Source organism: Myxine glutinosa, chromosome 5 (assembly GCF_964187855.1).
Source record: "Myxine glutinosa chromosome 5, kmMyxGlut1.1, whole genome shotgun sequence".
NCBI lineage: Eukaryota > Metazoa > Chordata > Myxini > Myxiniformes > Myxinidae > Myxine > Myxine glutinosa.
This window is the reverse complement of record NC_136265.1, coordinates 85,812,668-85,825,380: the sequence shown is the minus strand read 5'-3', so window position 1 is coordinate 85,825,380 and position 12,713 is coordinate 85,812,668. Positions and strand designations below refer to the sequence as shown.

Here is a 12,713-nt window from a genome sequence, read left to right as displayed (position 1 = left end):
AAGTTTCTGTCAACCCTCGACTCTGATTCTGCAACTGGACCCGACGGCATCAGCCCACGGGTCCTAAAATCCTGCTCTGCTGCTCTATCTCACCCTCTCTCTGTTCTCTTCACCCTCTCTTTTGCTCAAGGTCAACTGCCATCTGCTTGGAAATCAGCCAACATCACCGCTTTGCACAAAAAAGGTGCAAAAACAGATCCTAGCAACTACAGACCAATCAGCCTTCTCCCAATTATCAGCAAAGTCATGGAATCCATCATTGCTTCTGATATGAAATCTTTCCTCTTCTCCAATGGCTTGATCTATGATCATCAATTTGGTTTCAGACCAGGTCACTCTACTCTGGACATGCTGCTTCTGCTGTCTCAACAATGGATGGAGGTCCTCAATGCCAAACAGGAAATTAGAGCTGTCTCCCTCGACATATCACGTGCCTTCGACACGGTCTGGCACCCTGCTCTGCTCACCAAACTCTCCTCCTTTGGTATCCATGGAAATCTCCACGCATGGCTGGCGGACTTCCTCTCTAGTCGTCGTCAACGTGTGGCCCTGAATGGGTTTCTCTCATCTCCTCTTCCTGTTCAGGCTGGAGTTCCCCAAGGCAGTGTTCTGGGCCCCGTGCTTTTTCTGGTCTTCATCAATGATCTCTCTGACTCTCTCGAAAATCCTCTCTATCTCTTTGCTGATGACTCCACTCTCTGCCGCTCCATTCCTCTTCCCTCAGATCGGCAGTCTGCTGCCTCCTCACTCTCTGAAGACCTGGACAAAATCACAGACTGGTCAAACAAGTGGAACATGTCTTTCAATCCTGACAAATCTCACACTCTTACTATGTCTCTCCGAAAAGATCGACTGGACAACCCTCCCATCTACTTTCTCAACAATCCTCTCCAAGAAGTTCTGTCGCTCAAGATTTTGGGTCTCACTATCTGCCATGATCTTTCTTGGGAAAACCACATTTCCAAGCTGGCCTCCAAAGCCAGTCGCCGACTGGGCATCCTCCGTCGTGCGAAGTCCTTCCTCGGCACACCTGAGCTCCTCACCACATACAAGGCTTTCATCCGCAGCTCAATGGAATACTGTTCTCCCCTATGGGCCGGTGCTCCTGCCTCACACCTAGCTCGGCTTCACGCTGTTGAAACCAAAGCTTTCAGAATTATTGGAATCTCCCGCGATGAAGCTATCTCTGAGGGCCTTTCACTCACTCACCGCAGGCAGGTAGGTGGTCTTTCTGTCTTCTACCGACTCCTCTCCGGCCTTGCACCCCCAGCTCTCTCTGTGCTCTGTCCCCCAAATATTCCTACAGGTCGCACAAGATCTGCCAGCAACCCTCTGATGGTTAAACTGCCGAAATCTCGGCTCTCCGCTCACCTTCACTCTTTCATTCCTCTTTTCTCCCGCCTCTGGAACAAACTCCCTCACTCCCTTCAATCCCACTCCTCCCTCCAGGTCTTTAAAACAGCTGTTCACCACCATCTCTTATCTTCCCCCATCCAAAACCTTGATCTTTTCTACCCCCGCTAATTCACCCCAGGTCCACCTTGTTTGAAATTCCAACTTCTTTCCTGGAAGTCCTGGCAGTGTCCATATGTTTTATACCTCTCCCACTGCCCCCTTCCCACGCCCCCCCCCCCCCCCCAAGCCCTCGCCCTCTCTCAGATCTCTCGATGTCTCCATGTCTCTCGGTCCCTGCTCTCAAATGTTGTGTTTGTGTCCTTCCCCCTCTCTCCCCATCTTGTCTACCGCTCCCTATGTTATATGTTTTATGTGTCGGTTTGTCTTTCTGTGTGATTAATGTTCGCTCTTTCACGAGCCTCGATCTTGTATACAAAAAAAAAAAAAAAAAAAAAAAAAAAAAAGTATACCAAGGCGCACTATGCTGGGGACAAGCATTGCATGCTAAGCCTGATCTACCAAGCCCCACTGAATGGGGTTGGCAAAAAACGTCTGCTGGCCAGTTCAAACCAATATGGACAACACTTCCAGAGGCTGCAAAGATCTGCAATGAACTTGTTAAGTGTGGGTGCAAAAAAGGATGAACTGGTCGTTGCCGGTGTAAGAAAGCTGCACTTCCCTGTACTTCTCTCTGCGCATGTGATGGAGAATGCAGCAAAGACTAGAAAACCACAAGATGGCACAGTTACAGTCTGCGATGTCATAGACACTTTTAATCACTGAAGAATGCCAACCTGGTAAGAGTATTTATATGCATTCCCAGTATGCATGATACTATGCAAAATTAATATTTTCATATGACTGCTTAATATTTTATGTTACCATTGGATTCCTAGACCCTAAAAATGTAGGTGTAGGCACTGCAACCATTTAGATAGCTGTTCTAATTATGGAGATATTCATCAAAACAGGTCTGTTATGGCGGCCATCTTGGATTTCAAGATGGCTGCCATATACTATTGAATATTTTATGTTGCCATTGGATTCCTAGACCCTAAAAATGTAGGTATAGGCACTTCAACCATTTTGATATCTGTTCTAATTATGGAGATATTCATCAAAACAGGTGTTGTATGATGGCCATCTTGAATTTCAAGATGGCCGCCATATGGGGTGAAATTGGAGATGCCCCCTGGACTAAAAATCTTTCTTTTGGGGTATTCTAGCTATGTGCCAAGTTTCATGCTTTTAAGGGAAAAGGCACAATTCATCAGTTAAGCAGCCCCACTGAAGGCCTTATGTTGCATAGCTTTTCTTGGTTGCTGTATTCGGCCTTCTTTGATGAGAAGGGCCTCAGGTTGACTAAATATCTGGTGATAGTGACAACTGGGGATGATTGATGAGGTGAGAGCGGATTGGTTGGTTCCTCCAATGACTGGTGAGATATATCAATTTGCTTTTGAAACATGTGAATTGTAAAGGACTTGGACTCCCAAACGGGCGACAAGACTGTTGGAGAATAATGATCTCCAACATGAGACGAATGTGAATGATGCGTGAATAATCCACCACAATGCTATAGTTTCACTAATTTCACCACACGGAAATGTCAGTGAGCACAGTTGCCCTCAAGAGGGGATTGTCTCACATTTGAAGACAGAACCACTGCTCAAAATACACAGCAACTCATGCAGTTCACCTAACGAGGAGAATTTTCCTGTGCTCGAGGATGGAACCACAGTTCAAAGTACACAGCAAACCCTGTGGGCTGGATGCTGTGGAACCAAGGCCTGGAAAGAGTTGGAATCTTCCGCAGTGAAGCTGAGTCTATGGGTAATTTCTTAAATGCTTTTTCCATGCATTGCGAACCATCCCCTGCCTCTTCACCCCCCTCCCATCCACACACCCACCCCTGCCTCCCCCTAGCTTTCTGCAGGGAACAAGTCCACCAGCAACCCCCTTTTGGTGCAACTCCCAAAATACAGAAAAACAGTGAAAACGCACTTGTGAAAACAACTTCCACATTCTCTTCCATCTCATTCTTCCCTCCCCCCAAGTCTTCCAGACAGTTGTTCATCACAATCTCAGATCATCCTCCATCCAACCATGACCTTTTCCACCCCGTGACCCCATTCCAAAGAATTCCCTTTTTCCAGGTCATTGTGATTTCCCCCTCCCCCCACCCCCCCCCCCCCTCTCTCACCTCACCTCTTTCTCGTCTTTTCTCTTCCTCTGTCACATCTTTTCTCTTCCTCTTTCACCTCTTTTCACCTCACTCTTCATCTCACCTCACACCTTTTTTTTATTCACCGATTGGTTTCATCATCCACACTTTCTTTCCCCTTCCTCTTCTTCCTGTGTTTCCTTCAACTTTTGTGCAGATTTCCCCCCACCGCCTCCCCCCCCACCCCCCATGAGCCCCTCTTGCTTATACTCTGCTGTTGTTTCCTCATTTCATTTTATCCCGTTTACTCTTTCCCATTCTGCTCTCGGCTTTCAAGAGCCCCAATCAAGCATACAAAAAAACCCCGCAAGAAACAAACACAGATCTCATCAGAAGTGATGTCAGTCCCACAACTCACCATTCGGCTGGTCGCTTTGCTCCTCCTCCTCCTCCAGACCAAAGGAGTTCACATCCTCGATTTTTATCTGCAGAATCTCGGGAAATCCTTCCGGCTCCTCAACCTTCATTCCACACACCAGCACTGTCGGCTGTTCCGAACCCGGCTGCACATCACAGGAATCCTTCTCACAGCCAACTTGAGTGTACATGGTGCGTGAACCTTCAGAGAGGAGGGAAACATACCACTCTTCCTCAGGTTTAGTCCACTCTGAGAACCTTGATCTGACAAAGTGCCAATATGTGAAGTACCTCCATACTTGAGGCCTTATCTTCTGCTTAAATCAGTTACAGAACTTTAAACTTTCACCACACACTAATGCACACCCTGTGACCGCCCAAAAAAACAAAATTGCATGTCCTAAGACAATACTGCAATTGTATTGCATGTTGATGTGAATGTTGATTTGGCCACATATTAAAACATTAAAAGGTTCAGATAGTTTTGTAAAATCTGTGCCTGTTCGGCAATATTATGATGAAGACATTCAATGGTGAGAAGGCCTCATAGTGGGGCAACTTGGCATAACAATTGTGCATTTTGTGAGGAAAGCACCAAATTTGGCACACTAGTAGACTATCATATTATGAAAAGATCTGGATATTGGGCCATCTCAGATTCAGAGATTTGATTTTTGCAAGATTTCGATTCGATTGGGATCGAAGAGAACACCTTCTTCGTCTTCTGTACAGTGACGTTGCCAGCCCTGAATTCTCTGGCTCCATCTAGGTGCTTCATTGGGAGTGCAACCATGTCCCTCAGGTGAACAGGGACCCACCTGGCATAGTGTGTGTGGTCTAAGGCATGGAACCATGGGACCAGTTCCGTCAGGGCATCAAGGTACATCGTGAATGAAGCCTGCCGCAGAGAACGCATGTAGACCAGTACCAACATCTCTAGTTCCAGCACAGTTGCCCAGTACTGAAAGTTGGGAATGTCTTCTCCTCTCTGGTGACATCAGTCTTCAAACTCAGGCAGGTCTTCTGCATCATCAGCATATGTCATACAGTGGCGTTCATACGCACGGTGTTGCAGGATGTGCAGTGCCGCTGCAGTGATTTGATGAGCTCTTCTTGTGCGGGTGACGTGGGCAGCTCGCAGGAAGGAGTCGGCCGTCTCTGGCGTTGCAATCTCAGCTTGCAAATCTGCAAAATCTGCAAATCTTGCAAAAATCAAATCTCTGAATCTGAGATGGCCCAATATCCAGATCTTTTCATAATATGATAGTCGACGAGTGTGCGAAATTTGGTGCTTTCCTCACAAAATGCACAATTGTTATGCTATATTTAGCTTAGCTGCCGGACTATCACACACGAGCACAGGGGATGTGTATGAAGGAGTATTTGTGCTCACATGTAATCCATGCCACAGGTGTGCTGATATGCAGACAGTTTCCCCACATCAATTTGCACCTCTGCTCTGGAATGACTTGCCTTCCTCTGTTCGACATGTTGACTCTCTTCCTGCCTTTAAAACCTCCCTCAAAACCTATCTGTTTCACAAGTCTTTCAAAGTCTAAGTCCTGTTTTCCCTTTGGTTTGAGGTGGGACAGAGATCGAGAGTATGTCTGTGTACATGTGCGGGGGAGGGAGGGGAGGAGGAGGGGGAGTCCACATCTGTGGGTTTTGAATGGGGAAGGAGAGGAATAGGGCAAGAGTGAAGGTGTGTCTGTGTGTGTGTGTGTGTGTGTATATTTGTGTGTGTGCATTCGCATGATAATGTAAAGCGCCATGAAGGGAGTTTACTCTGCTTGATGGGGCTATATAAGACTCCTTTATTATTATTATTATTATTATTATTATCAATAACTTCCAGGTAATAAATAAGAAACCACTTTTAAGAAAATCGGATGGAACAACAACATTCCTCTAGAACGTGTCCATGGGAACTCAGTTAATGTTCATCACACTGTCAAGCAGCCTGGTGTTGGCTTAGCGGTTAGGGTGCCGGCTTGGGATCCTAGGATCCTGGGTTCGAATCCCAGTCGATCGCTAAATTACCACCAGGGGGGTTGACTCAGCCTCTCATCCTTCCGAGGTCGGCAAATTGAGCACCAGCTTGCTGGGATGAATGATCACGGTGTGTACCCCGGTTTAGAATAGGTACACCGTATCCCTGCGCATCGAAAGAGGCGACTAAGGGTTGGCGCCAGGTAGGGCATCCGGCCATAAAAACATTGCCTCAAACAGGGAAACATGATTGTCATGGGGCCCGCAAGGCTAACCCCTGCTACAGCGGGGAAAATGGCCTTAAAAACAAAACGATCATTCATTCATTCATTCACACTGTCAAGCAATACTAAACCACCAGTGTTAAATATTTGAAGGAAGAGCATTTGTATCATTAGATAGTTTGAACATGAGGAAAGTGAAGTTACTTTGGAAATTCAATGAGCATATTTACACAGGAAAGAGGAAGAAGAATCGGCAATTCCCAAAATTAAAAATGTGAGGAGGAAGAGGCATTTAGAGGAAGAGGCACAACAACAACAACAACAACAACAACAACAACAACAACAACAACAACAACAACAACAACAGGCATTTTAAGGCCATTTTCCCTGCTAGAGCGGGGGTTAGCCTTGCGGTCCCCATGACAATCTTCTCCATTTTGCACTATTTTCTGCATCTCCCCTTGCCCATATTTCTTCTTCCACCATCTTTAGCCAAGTCTTTCTCAGTCTTCCCCATCTTCTACTTCCTTTTACATTCATTTCCATCACTCTTCTCACTCAGTAACTTTCATCCTTCCTCAACACGTAACCAAACCATCTCAAACTGTTTCTCTTCACAGCATCCATCACAGGCTCTATTCCCATTATCTTTTGCAATTCATCATTTGTCTTCCTCTCTCTCAACGATACTCCACACATCCACCGAACCATTCGCATTTCCACCCTTCATTGCTGCTCCACGTTCATTACCCATGTCTCGCTCCCATAAATCATAACACTTCTCACACGTGCAGCATAGACCTTTCCCTTCAGCTTCAACGACACTCCCCTCCTCGTCAGCACGTCACTCAGTTCCAGAAACTTCTTCCATGCACATCTCACTCCAGCAACAGTCGCCAAGTCTGATCCACCTACTCCATTCAGCATGTCTCCGAGGCAGCAAAATGTTTTCACACCTTCCAGCTTCACGCCATCTCCAAGATCCAACTCAACATTTCCTCCATCTGCAGCTCCTCTGTGCACACTTTACACTTGAATGTCGCTGCCACACTAGTTAATGACCCTCTCAGACCATAACATTTTTTATGAACCCACTCAGCGCACATTGTACATTGAATGGAGCTCAATCCGACACCCTTCCTACACACAGCACAGGGCCACTTCCCAGTTCTTTCCACCTCACCACATGCTTTACCACTTGCCATCACCTTTGTCTTTCTGATATTCACCTTCAGACCTTTCGCCTCCAAACATTCCTTCAAATTGTTCATCTTCTCCTTCAGTCCATCCATAATCTCCGCATTCAACACCAGATCATCTGCACACAACAACTCCCACGGTAAACCCTCCTTTACGTTCCGAGTCAGCACCTCCATCACAGGTACAAACAGTAGTGGACTTAGTACCGACCCCTGATGCACTCCCACCTTCACCTCAAACTCACCACTGTTCCCGTCCTTCATCCTTGCAGCTGCGTGTGCTCTCTCGTCCATTGCCATCACAACTCTGATCAACCATTCCTCCACTCCTAACTTCCTCAATGCCCATGTCACTACTTCACGTGGAACCCGATCGAATGCTTTCTCCAGATCAACAAACCCAACAAACAACTTCTTCCTCTTCTCCATTTACTTCTCCTGCAACTGCCTCACAATAAAAAGCACGTCTGTCGTTCCCCTTCCTGGCATAAATTCAAATTGAATTTCGTCGATCTTCACTTTCTTCCTTATCATCTTCTCCAACACCCTTTCCAATATCTTCATTCCATGCTCTAATAACATAATCGCTCAATACGAGCCACAGTCCGGAAGGTCACCTTTCCCCTTGTGTGGAGGGACGAGGGTACTCAGTTCCCAATCCACTGGAATGCGACCTTCTTTCACCACCAGATTAAAGATCTCTGTCATTCTCTTCACACCCCAACTTCCCGCTGCCTTCAACATATCTCCCACAACTCCCGTCGGCCCTCCCGCTTTTCTACTCTTCATTGCTTTTATCGCTTCCTCAACTTCCTTCTCAGTTATCTTCTCTGCCAGTCCTAAAACTGGGTTACTCTCTATGTTGCCATCCCATTCATTCTCTGTATTCAACAGCATTTCCATATATCTTTTCCATCTTCCTTTAATTCCATCTGGGTCCACAACGATTTGTCCCACTTCATCCTTCAAGCAACTCACCCCCATCACATCACACCTCTCATTCGCTATCTGTTTTGCAATCCTGAATACCTCTCTCTGACCCTTTTCCAAATCCAAGCTTTCTCCGAACATTTTCCTTCATGTCTCCTGCGCCTTTGCTACCTCTTTCTTTGCAGCCTTCTTGGCTGCCTTAGAACTTTCATGCTCTGCCTCTTCTGCCCCCATACCCTTCGCCTTCTGCCACTCCTTGAACTTCTTCCTCTTCTCGTTAATCTTCTTTCCAACTTCATCATCCCACCACCATGTTTCCGAGTACCTCGGTGGTCCTTTTGTCCATCCACATACCTCACCAACGGCTCCCAACAGATTTCCATCTTTCATTGACTTCCAACCACTTTCAAGCTCAACCACATCATCCTCGACCATACTCAGCCTCTCTTTTAATACCTCCCTTGTCGTCACCTCTTTCAACCTCCACACCTTCATTCTCGGTTGGTACTTCACCCACCGAGCTCTCCTCGCACCTTTCACCCTTATGTCGCAGACAACCAAGTGGTGCTGTGAAACAGCCTCCTCCCCCGGGATCACCTTTGTGTCCCGGAGGTTCCCCCTATCTCGCCGACGCACCATCAGGTAAGTCAACGGTTGTTGTTGACCCACCTGACGTGTATGTAACAAGCTTATTATCCTCTTTCTGGAACTGAGTATCTGATTTCTGGAACAAGCTGATCAACAAATCAGCTCCATCAGCAAACTCCAAAATCCTTTCACCTTCTCCATTCCTCACACCATATCCGTAACCCCCATGAACTCCCTCAAAACCGTCCATACTCCTTCCCACATGTTCATTTAGGTCTCTTCCCACCACAACAACTTCCTCATCTTTCACATTTTCCATCAGCCACCAGAACTTGTCCTTCTCTTCATCGCTCAGACTGACCTGCGGAGCATAGTCCAATCATCCCGAGATGACGTTCACCAAGAGCTTTCCAATCATCATTTTCACCATCATCAACCTTTGACTCACTCTCGTCACACTCACCACACTGTCTACAAACTCCTCAGAAAACAGGACACCAACACCATTCACGCCCTCCAGGCACCCTTGCCACACAAACTTGTATTTCTGTCCCTGCCTACCCTTCACCATTCTCACACCATTCTCTTCCCTTCCATCTTGTCTTTAAAGCGCAAGAAGAATCGGTAAATCCCGAAATTCAAAATGTGAGGGGGGAAGAGGTTGCCAGACGGGACAGACAGAGAAAGATTTGTCAGGTTGAAGGACATATTTCAAGTGTTTGACCAGTTTGTGATTTGTTTAGACCAGAAAAAAACGTCACAATAAATCTATCTTAACACGTATATAGACCGATATAAACCAGAAATCTCCATAACTCTTCTTCCACTCACGAAGATAAAAACCTGAAATCTCCACAACTCTTCCTCGACTCACGAAGATGTTTAAAACCCGAAATCTCCACAACTCTTCCTCTACCCATGAAAATGTTTAAAACCCGAAATCTCCACAACTCTTCCTCTACCCACGAAGATGTTTAAAACCCAAAATATCCACAACTCTTCCTCGACTCACAAAGATGTTTAAATCCCGAAATCTCCACAACTCTTCCTCTACTCACAAAGGTGTTTAAAACCCGAAATCTCCACAACTCTTCCTCTACTCACAAAGATGTTTAAAACCCGAAATCTCCACAACTCTTCCTCTACTCACAAAGATGTTTAAAACCCGAAATCTCCACAACTCTTCCTCCACTCACGAAGATGTTTAAAACCCGAAATCTCCACAACTCTTCCTCTCCTCACGAAGATGTTTAAAACCCGAAATCTCCACAACTCTTCCTCTACTCACGAAGATGTTTAAAACTCGAAATCTCCACAACTCTTCCTCTACTCACAAAGATGTTTAAAACCCGAAATCTCCACAACTCTTCCTCAACTCATGAAGATGTTTAAAACCCGAAATATCCACAACTCTTCCTCTACTCACAAAGATGTTTAAAACCCCAAATCTCCACAATTCTTCCTCGACTCATGAAGATGTTAAAAACGCGAAATCTCCACAACTCTTTCACTATCCACGGTCCGACTTACTTTGTAAAACGTTTCTGTCGCCGCGCATTTCCCGTAAACCAGATCGACGTTTGATCCACTCAGCCTCTTCTTCCTCTCTTTGCATTCCCATGTTACTTCCACTTCCATCGAATCCTCTCGATCGTTATCTCATCCCATCGCATATTATCCTCGTTACTTCGAATTTAAAAGTTTTATTCACAAAAATATTTAATCGTGAATAAAAACGAGGAGGAAAAACGGAGGATTGACATGCCAAGCTAGGATATACACCTTCCTCAAGGTGTGTAGAGGACTTGGCGAGGAGATTGATTCCGAATCTTGAAATTGGGTTAAACGCCAATGGTGATGGAACGTCACTTGAGGGTTGAGAACCACCGAAGATTGTGGACATGTGGCTGTTGCTGTGTTTAGTTGATGGGTCATCAGTGCAGCCTGTGATTGCTGGTTTGCATCATTGCTGAGAGCGAGGCTGTTCCGATGATGCAGTGCCCCCTGCTGGTTTGTATCATTTCTGAGAATGTGGCTGTGCCGCTGATGCAGTGCCCCCTGTTGGTTTGTATTGTTGCTGAGAATGAGGTTGTGCCGATGATGCAGTGCCCCCTGCCGGTTTGTGTCTGCTGAGAATGTGGCTGTGCCGCTGATGCAGTGCCCCCTGCTGGTTTGTGTCATTGCTGAGAATGTGGCTGTGCCGCTGATGCAGTGCCCCCTGCTGGTTTGTGTCATTGCTGAGAATGTGGCTGTGCCGCTGATGCAGTGCCCCTGTTGGTTTGTATCATTGCTGAGAATGAGGCTGTGCCGATGATGCAGTGCCCCTGTTGGTTTGTATCATTGCTGAGAATGTGGCTGTGCCGCTGATGCAGTGCCCCCTGTTGGTTTGTATCATTGCTGAGAATGAGGTTGTGCCGATGATGCAGTGCCCCCTGTTGGTTTGTATCATTGCTGAGAATGTGGCTGTGCCGATGACGCAGTGCCCCCTGTTGGTTTGTATCATTGCTGAGAATGAGGCTGTGCCGATGATGCAGTGCCCCCTGTTGGTTTGTATCATTGCTGAGAATGTGGCTGTGCCGCTGATGCAGTGCCCCCTGTTGGTTTGTATCATTGCTGAGAATGTGGCTGTGCCGCTGATGCAGTGCCCCCTGTTGGTTTGTATCATTGCTGAGAATGTGGCTGTGCCGATGATGCAGTGCCCCCTGTTGGTTTGTATCATTGCTGAGAATGTGGCTGTGCCGATGATGCAGTGCCCCCTGTTGGTTTGTATCATTGCTGAGAATGTGGCTGTGCCGCTGATGCAGTGCCCCCTGTTGGTTTGTATCATTGCTGAGAATGTGGCTGTGCCGATGATGCAGTGCCCCCTGTTGGTTTGTATCATTGCTGAGAATGTGGCTGTGCCGCTGATGCAGTGCCCCCTGTTGGTTTGTATCATTGCTGAGAATGAGGTTGTGCCGATGATGCAGTGCCCCCTGTTGGTTTGTATCATTGCTGAGAATGTGGCTGTGCCGATGACGCAGTGCCCCCTGTTGGTTTGTATCATTGCTGAGAATGTGGCTGTGCCGCTGATGCAGTGCCCCCTGTTGGTTTGTATCATTGCTGAGAATGTGGCTGTGCCGCTGATGCAGTGCCCCCTGTTGGTTTGTATCATTGCTGAGAATGTGGCTGTGCCGATGATGCAGTGCCCCCTGTTGGTTTGTATTGTTGCTGAGAATGTGGCTGTGCCGATGATGCAGTGCCCCCTGCTGGTTTGTATCATTGCTGAGAATGTGGCTGTGCCGATGATGCAGTGCCCCCTGTTGGTTTGTATCATTGCTGAGAATGTGGCTGTGCCGATGATGCAGTGCCCCCTGTTGGTTTGTATTGTTGCTGAGAATGAGGTTGTGCCGATGATGCAGTGCCCCCTGTTGGTTTGTATCATTGCTGAGAATGTGGCTGTGCCGATGATGCAGTGCCCCCTGTTGGTTTGTATCATTGCTGAGAATGTGGCTGTGCCGCTGATGCAGTGCCCCTGTTGGTTTGTATCATTGCTGAGAATGTGGCTGTGCCGCTGATGCAGTGCCCCTGTTGGTTTGTATCATTGCTGAGAATGTGGCTGTGCCGTTGATGCAGTGCCCCCTGTTGGTTTGTATTGTTGCTGAGAATGTGGCTGTGCAGATTATTGCAGTGCCCCCTGTTGGTTTGTTTTGTTGCTGAGAATGAGGCTGTGCCGATGATGCAGTGCCCCTGTTGGTTTGTATCATTGCTGAGAGCGAGGCTGTTCCGCTGATTGCAGTGCCCCTGTTGGTTTGTATTGTTGCTGAGAAT

General features: G+C 46.9%; 2 protein-coding genes across 5 annotated transcripts in view; both read right to left on the bottom strand.

The window, feature by feature from the left end:
- The window catches only part of LOC144892325 (uncharacterized), a 42,467-nt gene extending 31,955 nt beyond the window's left edge, over positions 1-10,512 (bottom strand). For both annotated transcript variants that reach the window (XM_078778310.1, XM_078778311.1), the window contains exons 1-2: positions 10,437-10,512; positions 3,978-4,178 (exon numbers count right to left, since the gene is read on the bottom strand). The gene's annotated coding sequence lies outside the window, so the exon portion shown is untranslated. The remainder of the gene's footprint in view (positions 1-3,977; positions 4,179-10,436) is intronic.
- The window catches only part of LOC137428471 (uncharacterized), a 165,804-nt gene extending 155,229 nt beyond the window's left edge, over positions 1-10,575 (bottom strand). For all 3 annotated transcript variants that reach the window (XM_078778258.1, XM_078778260.1, XM_078778261.1), the window contains exons 1-2: positions 10,437-10,575; positions 3,978-4,178 (exon numbers count right to left, since the gene is read on the bottom strand). In XM_078778258.1, the coding sequence (XP_078634384.1) occupies positions 3,978-4,178; positions 10,437-10,527 (292 nt within the window). In that variant the 5' untranslated portion in view covers positions 10,528-10,575. The remainder of the gene's footprint in view (positions 1-3,977; positions 4,179-10,436) is intronic.
- Positions 10,576-12,713: the final 2,138 nt, after the last annotated feature.